Here is a 16,178-nt window from a genome sequence, read left to right as displayed (position 1 = left end):
CCTTATTTGCTGAATCTGGCAAACATAACATGCCTGGTTCCGCCCCTATTTGTGCGACCTCAGATAAGTGAACTATGCAGTGTCTGTTGCCCTACCTGAACGTGAGATGATTGGGTCTGGTCCTCTTAAAGGTCCCTTCTAGTTCAAAGGTTCTCTGATTCTAACATACAAGGTGGCATGACTCTATGATTCTAGCATACAAGATCCACCGAGGATCTGAGAGTGATTATTTGTGTGCCTGTGTTCACACTCTGTCAAAATCTTTCTGAGACCACAAAGTAGGGTGGCAGGGCTGAGACCTCAGCCTAGGCTAGGGGAGATTCAGCAGTGGGTGGAGGTTTGAGGCTGGCAGGTTAAGCAAAAGTCAGCCCAGAAAGAAATGTCTTTCAGGTTCAAAGGGGTACGTGCTTGTTGCTTTTGTTGTGAGAGTCATTGTCATTGCCATCAATACTTTATTTTTTTAAACAACCTTCTTCAACTAGACCAGAGATTCTTATAAGACTCGTAGAAAATGTGAGATCCACGTGATGGATACGTGCCTAGATCTCCCGTGGGGGACAAGGCTCTCATCTCTCCAGTTGCTGTGCTCGTTGGCTACGGACAGCTCATTGTCAAGGTGGTTCCCATGCTCAGGGTTAGGCCCCCTCTCCAGGGGGCCCACTTCCAGTGGCCACATGATGAGGGAACAGAGGCCCAGCCCTCTTGCCTCAGCCCGGGGTCACCCCAGCTCCAGAGTTCCCTGTGGGATCAGCTCAGCCTCCTGCTATGTCTACATCCCAATCCAACTTTTTCTACTTCCTCTCTCCCTCACAGGTGCTTTTATCTAGAAAATTCCCCAATAATCCTCTTGCAGGTAAAGTCTGCCTCAGAGTCTATTTCTTCTTCAAATACAAACTCAAATACATATAACGTCCATTTTTTAATAACACACAGGAACGGGTAAGATGTGAAATATGGCATATCACACCACCACTGCATAAATACCTAGAGAGGACAAATTTCATGTGTGCTGAGAGTTACGTGTGCATGGATGGATTTGGTGGCGATGGGAAGATCATGGAGGAGAACTACCGCAGTTTGCTGAAGAAATCAAGACAACAAATGACCAGAAAGAGCCTGGCTCTGGAAGGGTGAAGGGGAGTCATCCCTCAGTGATAAAAAAAAGGGACTGAGGCAGGATTAGGGGACCAGGGAACCTCAAGCTGGAGAGAGAAAGAATGACAAGCCAGGCCTTGTGACATTAAGTAAAGATCACCTTAGGTAAACAGAGTCAGGAGGCCAGGAATCTTCTCACCACCCACCCATCTGACCATGAACGGGTCACTTGCCTGCTGTGGGCTTCCGTTTCTTTAGCCATAATAGAATGAGGTGGTATAACATCATTTTCAAATCTTATCTTGTTCTAAAAGAGATTCCTGTAACTATAATTTTAAGACGGCCTGTCACCGACATGTTACTGACACATTTTCTCTTTTCCATACTTTACCTAAACCTATAATTTTAGTTTTTCCTGTGTTTCCACACACACACACACACACACACACACACACACATGTGCCTATGCCAGGGTTGGGGGACTATCTCAATAAAGAAATTCAGTAGAGAAAATCAATATAGCCTTGTTATAGCACTAAACCAAGTGATCAAACACCACTTGAAAATAATTGTTTCCTGCTTCTGCAGTTTTTTTAATTAGTTTCTATAGATGTATATGCAATTAACGAAACATAATGCATTTTACATTTTGAACAATCAATAACCAACATTTCCAATGACCCAAAAACCTTGGAACACATACACTAAAAGAAAATGTTGGAAATAATTGAGGCAACACATTGGTGGAACTTTAGTTTTCCTTTAAACTGCTCTTGGGCGCTCTTTGACTTCACAAACGAATGTCCACGGTGATACGATATCATTATCCCACAATGCCGTGTTTCCTAACCCTGCTGTTCGAAATGCAAGATCTATCTATCCTGTGACTTTGCACCTGAGTCCATGGGGAAGGTGGATTCAGAGGTGGGTGCAGATTTGAGGAGGGCACCAGGTTAAGTAAAAATTAGCCCGGAAAGAAATGTCCGTTCTTTCACGTCTAAAGGGGCACGGACTTGTTATCATCGCTGCTTCTACCACCCACCCTTCCACCTCCTTCTTTCATAACTGACTGAGCGGGACATAATCCCTGAAAACTGGCGTAGGCACAGTCCAACTTCCCAGTGATACCACCGCTTGGCTGGCACAGATTTGCACCAGAAGGGCCCGTGCAGAACACACATACAGAAGTTGCTGACACCAGAAAGCCAAATTCCTCACGGTCAATTCCTAAGTTCTTACTGGCACTTCCCTGCTATTTATGCAAGATGTCTGAATCAACTCACTCAAACCTCTTTCCCCGTTGTCCTTCCCTTAATTAATATTGCTGGGAAAACAACTTCAGGGCACACGTGTTTGTTTTCCCAGAAGCTGAGGAATGTTGATACAATTCCAATGCTTTTCATAATGACTGCAGATGAAAAAAAATGGATCCTTTATGATGCATGTCAACTTGCTAAATCGTTCCAGAGGACAAGCTTTGTTTTTCTAAGAATAAGAGAACACAAATAATTGACTGCAAGAAGCACATGCTTGCACGCCTCTGTTTCAGAGTTCAGCGTGGACTTATTGATAACAGACATAAATCCTAGTCTTCTAAATAATTGCGAAGCTCCTTTTATCTTAAATAGTCTCAAGCAGACACACATCAGTACTAACAGCAGGTACAGACATTGTTAGAAACTCAGTGACCACCTCGAGACCGGAATGCACGTACTATCGAATGCTCAGCCACACTGGTCTATGAGGCAGGCAGAAAATTAGTCAAAACAATCCAATAAATTCTCAATACACACTGGATAAGTGGCTTCAGTTCTGGTCACTGATTATACGTGGCATGGTTTTTTTGTTTCTTTCTAAGAATTCTGGGGAGAGTCGAGAAAACATAATATTTTTCACTAAATAATATCCTACCTGATAAAATAATCTGAGCCTTGTCTCCCCTTTATTCATGGGAAACACACTGTCTAAATGTAAAATAACGCGCAGGTCTTCAGCCCTTCTTCCTGCTAATCATCTAGCCACTGAGGTCCTGCGTTGTTTTAATGTGATGGCTTTCATGATTGTCTTCAATCTCAATGTCAGAATCCATTCATAAAAGCACTCTGCTCATTATGAGTATGGGAGAAGACAGTAGAAAAGTTAACCTTAATATTATCACAACAGATCCCTTCCTTTTTAAATTTCACTTTTCTTCGAAAGAAAATGTTATATGGTCATTACAAAAGTGATTTATTAAGATTTATAATAATAATGTTGATAACAGCAACAACATAACAAGAGCCGATGTCTATTATGTGTTTCTATGTGCCAGTCTCCCTCCTAAATGTGTTACACATACTATCTCGTTTAATTCTCAGTTTCTCCATGCGATACCATCACTGTTCTTATCCTCAATCTGTAGTTAAGGAAACCAAGACACTGAGTCCGTAAGTAATCGGCCCAAGGACGGTCACATAGATAGTAAGTGGAGGTGCCGGATATGCAAGCACCCCATTTCCACAGCTCCATTAACACTCATGCAACTGCAAAGTAATTAGTGATAATCACCTGACACATCAAAAAACGTCTGTGCCCGTCCAGTCCCCGCACTGCTGACGGCGATGCACTCATAGGGGCCTTCGTCCGCCAGTGTGACCTTTTCAATGTCCCAGGTCACAGTGGCAGATTCTCTGGGGTAAGAAAACAGAAGCATGTTTAGTTACTACAAAAACAAGACCCACTGCAAAGCAGTGATTCCACTATTTGTTCTGAAGCCTCCATCGAAAAGACACCACGAAGAGACTAAGCCCTGGCTGGGTGGCTCACTTGGTGAGAGTGCTGTCCCGATACGCCAAGGTTGCAGCTTCGATCGCTGGTCAGGACACACAGTCAACCAATGAATACGTGAAGGGGTGGAAAACAAATCAATGTTTCTCTCTCCCTTCTCCTTTCGCTTGAAAAACCACATAAATAAATACATACACACATACATAAAACTGCAGAGTTCATTCCAGCTTAAAATGATGCAACTTTTATATTTCAGTTAGAAAGTTTGGCTTCTCTACTCTGAGCAAAGAGACAATAAGTTATAGAGATTGTAAGTTTCTCTAGGGAAATATGTCCTGGCCATGTCGAAATACAGAATCACTCCTTAAATCTTCTCTCCTTCCCTATCATTTCCAGTTTGAGAGCATGTTCAGTGAGCTTCTTCAATAAAGCAGCCAACCAGTTTGAGGGTAGAGAATATTTTTTAATTCCAAAAAGATAAATACTCTTTAACGTTCTCATATAGAAGTTCCATATAAGGCTATCTACCATATGGTTCAATCTATGTATACATTTTTTAAATTTTTGTTTTATAGTCAAACTTGTCATTTATGTAAAAACTTTGCTTTGCTGTATTGTGTACTCATTCATTTAATAAATATTTATACTTGGTTCTCTAACACTGCTCAAATTATTTCTCATTGAGTGGTAGAAGTTCAATTCTTATTTAGAAGATTTCAATAATCCCTAAAACAGGCATTATTTTGTTTTAAAATGTGATTGAAATGCATAACTATTTTCATAATTCTTTTCTTACAATCACCCATAGGTCTTTTTATAACCATTTTAAACATTCAAGATACAGATGAGATGGAAAATCCCACTGCAAAGTCAAGACATCCAGTGAAGTCAGAAATTGCATCACAGTGCCTCGCAGTCAAACCTCCACCTCCCCTACCATCCAAAGAAACCACGGCCCTCGCCAAACAAGCACGAAGGAATAACTGGGCACTTGGTGCACGCCGAGCACTAAACTAGAGCCGGGAAGAGAAAGCTAAGGCCCAGGTTCCTGTTATCAGAAAAGTCGGAAACGAAGCAATATTGATGTTCCATAGACCTAGTGACTGGGAATATTCAGTTAACGCCATTGCCCTTCAACTGTGCACACACTGGGTGTCAGCGGTCCTCATCGTCACATTCAGAAGAAAATGGAAGGTGACTGGACTCTGTGCTGTATTGATCACTGGAGCTGGATCTTGAATGCTTAGTGGCAGTGCACTAAGTTCATTGTCACTGCCTGGAGGCGCTGGCAAGTTCCAGAAAGGCAGACACTCAGAATGCGTGTGTCTGCTGTGTCCTCTGCGGCACCCACTTCAGAGCCGAATACACAGGGTCCGGCACCAATAACGCCCCTTTTTATTACAAACTCTTTTACTACCAAATCATAAGCACATAATTCTATAACACAGCAATATCACCTTCGAGCACACCACATGACATTTCAGGTGACATGTTCCAGTGGCTGCCCACCTTGTGCATGACATTTCTATATCCCACCAACCACACTCAATGGCGTCCCTTCTGCTGGAACCCTGCGTGTTAGGATTCATCAAAAACATTACACGTGGGCATTTAGAACAGAAAGTGACAATTCTTTTAGTCCCAACTCCCTCCTTTTAAAAAGGAGAAAGTTGAGATCCAGAAAGAACAAGTAATTTGTTCAAAGGCGCATAACCAGTGTACAGATTGCTTGAAGCATGTTCTTTAGTTACCCCAGTTCCTCTCACTTATGAACTATTACATGAAACGAATTCTCTCCTTCATGCAGCCTTCTCAGTTGACATGAAGACACCATGTCCACAATACGAAGTTTTGCAGGGATGGCCTTGGAACAGGGGAAAGAACATGTCAAATGAAAATGTGTTTTGCTGTTAATGCAAACTATTTATTTTACATTCCCCTAGCGACCATAGTGATTCACATGACAAAGATTCAGTCATCTGTCTCAAGTTATTAGGAAATGCAGTTCAGAGATGTGTGAGTGAATCAGGATTTGAGTATCAATCTATCACCACCCATGCCTAATTCTGTCTTTTCGCCTCTCACGTCCAAACCCCCACCTCCCGTGTAAGTCAGCAAGGCCTGTCACATCCCTGCATCGCAGAGCTGGAAAAATGAGAGAATGCATTCTTGTGGCTTACCTCCCAGAAATTGCATGGAATTAATGAATTAATGTTTATAAAGAATCTCATGTCTTTGAAGAATGTTACTATTTAAACATAAAGCAGAATGTTTTGACTTCATCAGTCAGGTATGTAGCTTCATCATTTGATACCCTGGTCAGTTAGGTTTGATTTATAGTTATTAAATATGCAGCTAAGTAAATCATCAAGATATACCATGTAAGAAAAAAGTGGCAGGAAATAATGCAGTTAAGTCTTTAAATAGTGGGAAAATGTATAACTTTCCAAGGTGCATTCCTACCATAGTTTTCACTTACAGTGTCCACCCCAGAAAGACACTGTATAAACTAAGACTGTCAAATATTTAACAACTTAGGGAAGTTATTTTTTATTCATTTTGAATTACCAGTATAAAAGTTTTATACTATGATTCCTAGAGTTTTTTTCAAATTACAGTTGGTTTCATAGTGAGTTTAAAAAACTGAACATTTTCCAGAATACCCCCTAATTTTCAAGGTCTACTTAATTTTTATTAGGTGACTTATATTTGTCTTCAAAAGTTCCCCATTGTCACAAGGACAGTCCGTGCCCTCTATCTCGCCCATTCCCCTTGTCATACAGGGTGGGGCAAAAGTAGGCTTACAGTTGTTTGAATGGAAAATAATGCAATAAAAAATAAATGATAGAACAGTACACTCTGTTTCCCATACTCACAATTGTGGGCAAAAGTATTTGTCCACCCCTGCACGCCCTGGACACACAGGTTGGAGCTCCATCTGACACCCTACCCCAGCACACACCCCTTCTCCCTGCCCTCATCTGTACCCTCTCCACCTGGCTCACTGGGCTCCAGCCACACTGCTTCCTTCCTGTCTTTCTTCCCCACTCGCCCTGTGCACTTGCTAGTCCTAGTGTGTGCACACTCTTTCCTGACATCTGCACAACCATCTCTCTCACCAGATACAGGTCTTTGCACAAAAGATGCCCCTTATCCTGACTTTTAAAATGACAACTTGACCCAAACCATGTGTACCCCCACCTACCAGCGCTGCTCGTCCTGATTAGCCTGCTTTGCATTTTGCCTTAACCCTGATCAGATTTACTTCTAATAACACTTGAAATCAGGTTCAGAAACGTGTTCATCCAGAAGCCAGTGGAGCTTCTGGGTGAACACGTAAGCTTCTGGGGCTCTCATCTGCAAGGACCCTTCCAAGGCTCGGTACCTAACTTTGCATCCATACTTTTGTGTTCCTTGACTTAACAAGGGACCCTCCAATTGTATAAAATTCAGATTCTAGCATTTATTATATTCAAATAGTATATGTATCATCTTTCTGTCTTCCTTCATCACAGTGTAAGCTGCACAAGGCACAGACCTGTGTCTGTTTTGTTCGCTGCTACATCCCAAGGTTTTAGAGCAAGTAAGAAAAATTTCTAATAAAAAGCATGTTATAATAAGTATCTTCTACAAATAAGTATTATCTGTATTAAAATTTTTAACTTATTGATTTTGGAGTGAGAGGGAGGGAGGGACACCAATTTGTGGTTCTACTTATTCTTTCATTCATTGGTTTATTGTTGTATGTGCCCAGCTAAGGATCAAACCTGCAGCCTTGGCATATCATGACCACGCTCTAACCAACTGAACTACTTGGCCAGGGCCAGTATTATTTATATTTAGAAGTTTAACGCTCTAAATTATGCAGAGAAACATGTACCCACTTCAAATACTGGTCTACTCCAAGTAAGATTCCATTTCTGACAAAGCTCAGGGTAAAGGGCAGAAGACTTTCAACAGAGCAGGGAACTCGGCCTGGCTGCAGATAGTATCCTGGGGTCTTCTCGGGCATCGTAACTTTGGGAGCATCTGAAGAAAAAGAACATGGGCAAGAAGGGTACAGCGACGTTGGGTACTTCCTCCCAAGCCGTTCAAAAGCTTTATCCTTAAATTCTTCTGGTTAATCTCCTGTAGTCCAATTCATCTAAATCACTGAAAGTCACTTTAGTTATCTTTCTTTGCTGCATGCTAATCGTTCATTTCATTGTCTGCATGAACCCTGTACTAAAGTATTCGCTGAACCGAAGACTCTATGATTTTTACATGTGACATTATTTTCATCCTACCAAGATAGAAAAAGAAGCCACCAAATTAGTTACAATATATCACCCACTGTAGAAAACATTTTGTTTATAAAAATGTAAATATATGAAAAGAACCTACATTTTAGAACTGAATTCATAGGGTGGTTATTTTTGTAAAAAGAATGGAAATATTTACTCTTAAGAACCTAATGGATTTTAATATTCAAATCAGGGGCTGAGACAATGAGCTTTGAATATTGTGAATGAGGAAACATTGATGTTGGTTCCATTCTACAACCTTAAACAATGACCACAAAGTTTTTCCAGAATTTCCCAAATCACAGACTTATGTATAAGTGTTCTGTTTAATTATAGTATTCCAATATTACAATATCAGAAACAATCCTATACCACTGTCTATAATTCTAAGGTTTTGGTCAGAGTTTAGTTAACATCCTTAAGAAAGAACTCAAGTTTAGACAAATTGAAAAGCTACCTGATGCCTACAAATAATCTCTAAGCCAAGATATCATCTCTTGCCAAAAGCAAACGCTAAGTAGCTAGTTTACTAACTGACTAACCAACCAACTTACCAAACAGAGGCAGAGTCATCATCAGTTGTTTGCAATGACCTACTGTTAACTAAGTGGAAGGTTTCTGACACTTACACACAAACAGTTCATTTAACCAATTTAGACAATTTATTCAAACATTAAACACATATGCCGGGCTTTGGAGGCGGAGTGAGAACACTCCAATTTCCCAGTTTGACTTCATACACTGATTGACATGATAAAAATGTCTAGATCTATAGTCAGTGAGACTAAGCCTGTAACTTTGAATGTGTTCTTTTAGAGTTAAGAAAAGTTACATAACCCATGTGTAAATGCCCATCAATTTGGTTCCCCAGTAACAATATACATATATTATTTTTAACTGTATTCTTTACCTACAGGACCCCCCCCCCCGCCTTCATTAAGCTATCAAACCTGTAGTGTGAATAAAATGATGTCTCACCTGGGACAATACTAGAAAAGGAAACACTGGATACTCTCTGGAAGAGATAACCACCCCCATCGTAACCTGCCACTTTGAGGAAGAAAGCTTCGTTGGGTGGTACGAAGTCAGAAATATTCCATATGCCGTAAGGTTTCCGATCTGGGTCATATTTAACAGGAATAGTCTTAAGAGAACTGCCTGAGATGCTCAGAAGCTCAAGACGATCTACTCTAGCTGGGATGGAAATTCCAGAAGTATTCAGAAGCACATAGGTAGGTATTCCTACAAGAGAAAGACTTGGTTATTATTGACACATACTGAGGTTTGATACCAAGTAAGTTTTTGCACTGTAACAACTGATAAGTAGCATCAGAAGTACAATTACTACAGAATGCCCTACGAATTCTGGTGTCATTGTAGCATCATTTCTATGGTAAAAGATGGCTTATTCGTGATGAAAGAAACTTAGAAAATCTTAAGTGATTAGTTTTGTAGCCTTTTAACTATGTTTATGTAGAGAAATTAGATTTGTGAATACTGTGTTATATGATGTTTGATTACATGAGTATTTTTAAAGTTCACTATTTGTATCCTTCCAGTAACCATGGCAATAAAAATAAATAAACAACAACCAGAAAAAGAAACTTGAAGAGTCACAGTAGGACTGAGCTCTTTTTACAGCTCTGAAACTACAAATAATCATGCACAAAGAAGAGGAAGAACAAACTTTAAAAACCAGCAATAATTTCACCTGTGAACATATGATGATAGATATCTTTAACCCCTTAGCCATAGATACACACACACAATACACCTTTTCTCTGTGACAAGACTTTATAGACATTAGTGAGGGAAAGTCCCAAGATCTAGGTCAGTAGTTTTCCAAGTTTGCTAAGTGCTGAAATGGCCGGGGCTACTCCTGGAAGTGCCTATTCCCAGGCCCTATCTCCTGTGAGTCTAATGCAGGCGATCTGGGGCAGGGCCCAGGACTCTTAATTTTTGACTGTCTCCCTGAGTGATTCCAGTCTCGCTGGTCTCGGGACTGCATGTTGAAAAGCAGCAACTAGGCTGAGAGTGCAATCACGTTTAAAGATGCTCTGTTTCCCAGCTTTATTGACCAGAACAGAATCATAAAAGCACAGACATTCTGAGAAATATTTTCATTTGGACATCTAGCGCGCCAACTTAAGTAATATGCACATACACACCTTGCACTGGTCTGCTGCCTGTTTTTTTGAAGTCCAGGGTGGGCTTTCGGGAAAAACCAGCGCGGAAATCAATGGTACTGAGGCCGGTGATGCGAACAGAGTGCCTTCCACTGCTGGAAGTCTGAAAATGTTTAAGGACAAACCCCGTCAGGAGCTGATCCAGGATGCTGGCCACGCTGAACACCAGCAGGCAAGACCACGGGGGGTTTATTAAGACCGATGTCCAGTAAGTGAGGCTTTGATCTGGGTATTCTGAACTTAACTATGATTCTGTATCTTACATGCATGTTTTATAATACATATTCCAGGGGACTGACCTAAAATACAATTCAGGCCCTGACCGATGTGGCTCACTTGGCTGGGCATCCTTCCACAAAGTGAAAGGTTGCCGGTTCGATTCCCATCCAGGAAACACGCTTGGATTGTGGGTTTGGTCCCCAGTTGGGGAGTGTCCAAGAGACAACTGATTGATGTTTCTCTCTCACATCACTGTTTTTCTCCCTCTCTCCCTCCCTTCTTGCCTCTCTAAAAATAAACAAATAAAACCTTTTTAAAAAATATAATTCAGTAACATATTGCACACCCAGTGGTAAACAATATAGGTGTTTGGTCACCAGGAAGTGAACCCAAAGTCAGTCTGTAGAAGCTCTATGGGGACATGGATCTTAGTTTTGTTCACGGAGGTTCACGGGACAGATAGATGATCAGCAAATATTGAGGAAATGAATTAGTGAGGAAATGTTCTCCCCTAAACACCACTCCGATTCCAAGAAGAAAGCTATGTCCTCTCCCTGTGCCTCTGAGAAGATACAGCCAGGACAAGCATGGGAGGTGACTGAGAGGCAAACCTTAGCGACCAGCACACTTGGCTCACCAGAGTCCCGGCCAAGGCACTCGCTGCTCCAGGCAGAGGTCTGCTGGAGACGTGGTCTTCACTGTCTTAAGGCTCGTAACCAGTGAGGCAGACAGATGGGTGAATAGGAACCTTTAGCACGGTGTAGTGGGCAGAAAAGGGGCTACATGCTAAACCTGACAAGCGCAGAGGAGGGGGTAGCCTTCCAAACTCAGAGACCCAAAGTAACCACATAGGAGGGTCTGAAATTAACACCTTCTAATTAAATGCAGCTCATGGCCGGGAGTCAGGTCCTCTGGAAGTATTCTTCCCTAACAAAGGGCAACCTTCACCGTAGCTGAGCCTGGTTTTGTCTTTGTGGTTGCTCTTTCGTTTCATTTCGTTTTGTTTGAATATAAAATAACATAGCTGATGACATACCTTTGGAATATCAAAGTAGTTTCCTTCACCCCCCCCCACCCCACACAAAGCACAACCACCAGAGCAGAGACCACGAATCCCCTCGTTGTTATCATGTTAACTGTTGACTGTTAATTATGCTTTACCCACGAACGTGAGAGAAGTGTGTGCCTAGCTGTCTTACTTTTCATGCAGCGCCAGAGATTCCGACCCCACCTGACTTTGCTTGCGCCTCCCCACCTATCGCCCGTGGACTTCACATAACCCCACTATGGCTCCGCCTTTAATTGTCATGCACGGAATAAGGTGTGTAACTGCCGTTCGCTGGAGCATTTTCTCAATCCACTGAGATTTCGCTTCCGGGCAAATGCCATTAGTTTGGCTCAAATAAACTCGTAAAAATTCTTCCAGGTTTGGACATTTCTTAGGTTGACAGTGTTGTGACAGAAATATATAACACACCCACAGAGAAATACATAAAACGAGCAGAGACCAGCCTGTCGTTCAGCTTAAACTTCTAAAGCAGACAGTGGTTGGTGTAAATGGTGAATGACACCTAAGGACGAAAGTGACTCAAGTGCATAAATAATAAACAGCGTTAAGGCCGTGGGATAAAATAATTACACTGCTACTTATTGCTCACGTTCTCTATGCCCAGAAGCATTAAATACATGGGCTTATTTAGTCCTCACTGCAATTCCCTCAGATAGATATCATCATTATCCCCATGGCACAGATAAGGAGGTCACCAAGATTTTGACTCAGAAGAAAAGAACTACAGGACAGCACCACTTAAGCAGAAGCAGAGGACGGGAGTGAGAGAAAAGCGTTCATTCACATGATAACATGTCCTGCTGTTACGGGACATCACACACCTGAGTTTCAACACCTACGTGGGCATCAGAGCAATGACAGAATGCAAGCCATGCAGTAGTAGTCCCTAAATCACCGTGGCTTCGTATTATCTGGCAGTGAGGAGAGGAAGGGGGAAAAGATGTGCCTGCGTTGCCACCAAATTGATTCCCCACTGAGCAGAGTCTGCAAGCACTCAGAGGGAGGGCAAACGAAGTGAAGAAAACGAAAAGACAAGCGCCTTTATTAAAACGGTTCTGTTGTGTTCTTAACCTAAATGATGCTGCTGGTTCCTACCGCTCCGTTTCACAAGGGTTACAAATGGCTGTGTGTGTAAATGCAGGGGTCTCGATAACGCCACCCGCCACTTACTCCACCATTTCTAAGGAAAGCATACTGTAAGTTTTACCGAACAGGCACAAAAAAGGAACTAAGGATGGCGATCCTATTTAAAATTGGGGATTTCCTTTAGGGCCACAAAAACCTCTCTAATGTCAGCTGCTTTAGATAATGTGCAGCTTTCCCGAAGATACTGTTGCCAACTGATTTCCTGGGAAGACAAACAAATGGTCCGCATTATGATGAGTTGCTCTTGACTTGGATACTGACATCATACTCTGTCATTAGTCACCTTGCTGTTCAGGAAGTTGCCTATGATAAAGTGGCTGCAGAGGCTGCAAGGACAAATGTTGCACCCGTTGTCAAATGACTACTATTACGTGTTAATCATCTGCCATGTGTCCTGCGTGCACAGCAACGGACCAAAAGTCCCTGTGGGAAAAGGGGCGCTCGTTATCTAAGTGAGAAAATTTAAAATCACCCAAGTGTTTGAAAACAAGGTATACTATGTTGCTAAATGATACATTAAAATAAAACTGAGTTGAGACTTCCACCAAGATGGAGGCATAGGTGGAAACACTGTGCCTTCTCCCACAACCAAGTTTGAATACAACAAAGGTTTAGTAAACAAAGACACAGCCAAAGAACAGAAAATTGAACTATACGGAAGACCGACAACAATGAACCGTTCAACCGGGACCAGTAAGAGGGGTGGAGCCAGTAGCGGAGCAGGGTCGGGCAGGAAGGATCCCCTGACCTGGGCGTGCAGGCAGCCAGGGTAGCATCACGAACCCAGTGAGGGTGTGGGTCAGGCTGACCAAGGTCGTACATTCCTGCTCAGATAAATGAGCAGAACAGCGAGCAGTGAGACGGACTGCGAGGCCCCAGCAGCGGGAGACAGCAGAGGGGACCACCATTGCTCCCCTTTGACCCCACCCCCACATACAGCGTCACAACCCAGCAACTGAGTTGCCCTGCTCTGGTGAACACTTAGGGCTCCAATCCTGCTACGTAACAGGCACAAACAGCCCAAAAGATGGCGCAAGAAGAACTCAAAGTCCCAGAGCCGATAGCTCTAAGCGACCGAGAAATTGCCAGCCTCTCAGAAGCACAATTCAAGACACTGTTTATCAGGATGCTCATAGAACTGGTTGATTATAATCACAAATTAGAGGAACATATGAAGGCTAAACTAATTGAAATGAAGGGAAATGCACAGGAAACCAATAGTGATGGAAAGGAAACTGGGACTCAAATCAATGGAGTGGACCAGAAGGAAGAACGAAACATCCAACCAGAAAAGAATGAAGAAACAAGAATTCAGAAAAATGAGGAGAGGCTTAGGAACCTCCAGGACATCTTTAAACGTCCCAACATCCAAATTATAGGGGTACCAGAAGGGAGAAAGAAACAGCCACAAGTGGAAAACATATTTGAACAAATAATAAAGGAGAACTTCCCCAATCTGGCAAAGGAAATAGACTTACAGGAAGTCCAAGAAGCTTAGGGAGTCCCAAAGAATGTGTACCCAAGGAGGAACACACCAAGGCACATCATAATTACATTAGCCAAGATTAAAATGAAGCACAGAATCCTAGAAGCAGCGAGAGATAAGGGGACAGTCACCTACAAAGGAGTTCCCATCAGACTGTCAGCTGATTCCTCAAAAGAGACCTTACAGGCAAGAAGGGGCTGGAAAGAAGTATTCCAAGTCATGAAATCCAAACACCTATATCCAAAATTGCTTTATCCAGCAAACCTTTCATTTAGAATGGAAGGACAGATAAAGTGCTTCTCAGATAAGATCAGATTCAAGGAGTCCGTCATCACCAAGCCCTTATTATATGAAATGTTAAAAGGACTTATCTAAGAAAAGGAAGATGAAAAATATGAACAGTGAAAGGACAGCAAACTCACAGTTATTAACAACCACACCTAAAACAAAAGCAAACCAAGAGGACAGCTAGATCAGGAGCAGAACCATAGAAATGAAGAACACATGGAGGGTTAGCAACAGGGGAGTGGGAGGAGGAGAAGGGGGGAGAAGGTACAGAAAATAGCATAGACGGTAGGTAAAAAATAGATAGGGGGAGGGCAAGAATAGTAGGGGAAATATAGAATCTAAAGAACTTGAGACACATAGCCCTGGCTGGTATAGCTCAGTGGACTGAGCACGGGCCTGCAAACCACACGATCATGGTTCGATTCCCAGTCAGGGCACATGCCTGGGTTGCAGGCCAGTTCCCAGCAGGGGACTCACGAGAGGCAACCATATATTGATATTTCTCTCCTTCTCTCCTTCCCTTCCCCTCTATAGATAAATAAATAAAATCTTTAAATAAATAAATAAAGAACTTGAGACACGTGGTCATAAACTAAAGGGGTGGTAGGGGAGGGGTTGTGCAGGGTGGAGGGGAATGAAGGAGGGAATAAAACAACAACTGTAATGGTATAATTAATAAAATATATTTTTTAAAAAGAAAATAAAAATAAGTAAATAAAAATAAAACTGAGTTGATGATAAAGAGCCCCTCTTAATCTCTACCAAATGATCATAAAACAAATTAATTTTTATCCTTCGAATACCATACTAATAAGGTATGAGGAGATAAAAACAAAGGTTAACTATTCTCCAAGCAACGCTAAGAACATGAAAGATAATAAGTTCAAACTTTTTGTAATATGCATGTAAACAGTAGAAATGTCTGCATAGAATTTCAGGGTTGATAAATAAAAGATGTTTCCAAGTAAGTCATTTTATTATGCACAACTCTAGCTAACTCTGGATGAATGAGGATAATGGGAGCAAAGGACATCACAAAGCAACTAAAATTATGCTTTAAACATATAATAAAAAGAAAAAATGAACTAATTTAGTTAAAATTGACCTCTGATAGTCATGCATCAATGAACATTTTAAATCACTCTCTTAAAATATTGCAATAATATTAGGACCATGTTTTAGGAATATAAAAAACATGGCATTAAATTTCTGGGTGAAAACTTCCAATACTTTATTATTTTAGTCTTTTTTTTTAAGTAAGCTATTATTTCATTCTGTTGCTTAGCTGATCTCCCTTTTTCAAATTTTAGTGTAACAGGAACATAAAGGTTTCAGGTATAATGGTGGTGAAACAAGCCAGTAAATGAAAAAAGGAGAAAGAAGTTCTAACATACGCAAAACACATCTGGTACATCAGGCTAAATCTTTGACATGAATTATCTCCTCTAATCTTCAAAAAAAAAAAGCCCCTGTGAGATGGCACTATCATTTTTCTCATTTCACAGTTTAGAGCGGTTAAGTCACTTGCTCACATCACAGGAAAGGCAGGTGGCAGAGCCCGGTGTGAACTCAGTGGGGCTCCAGAAACCAGCCTGGGCAGCTGCTCCCTGCATCTTGCAGGATCATCTCAATAGATTGGG

General features: G+C 41.6%; 1 protein-coding gene across 2 annotated transcripts in view; it reads right to left on the bottom strand.

The window, feature by feature from the left end:
* Positions 1-16,178, bottom strand: part of HMCN1 (hemicentin 1) — a 411,512-nt gene that overhangs the window by 232,871 nt on the left and 162,463 nt on the right. For both annotated transcript variants that reach the window (XM_037034954.1, XM_037034953.1), the window contains exons 7-10: positions 10,313-10,433; positions 9,123-9,386; positions 7,746-7,890; positions 3,643-3,764 (exon numbers count right to left, since the gene is read on the bottom strand). In XM_037034954.1, coding sequence (XP_036890849.1) covers positions 3,643-3,764; positions 7,746-7,890; positions 9,123-9,386; positions 10,313-10,433 — 652 coding nt within the window. The remainder of the gene's footprint in view (positions 1-3,642; positions 3,765-7,745; positions 7,891-9,122; positions 9,387-10,312; positions 10,434-16,178) is intronic.

This window comes from Sturnira hondurensis, unplaced genomic scaffold (assembly GCF_014824575.4).
Source record: "Sturnira hondurensis isolate 20B ecotype Veracruz unplaced genomic scaffold, ASM1482457v3 Scaffold0022215, whole genome shotgun sequence".
Lineage (NCBI taxonomy): Eukaryota > Metazoa > Chordata > Mammalia > Chiroptera > Phyllostomidae > Sturnira > Sturnira hondurensis.
The sequence above is the reverse complement of the archived record's forward strand: the minus strand, read 5'-3'. Positions and strand labels throughout refer to the sequence as shown.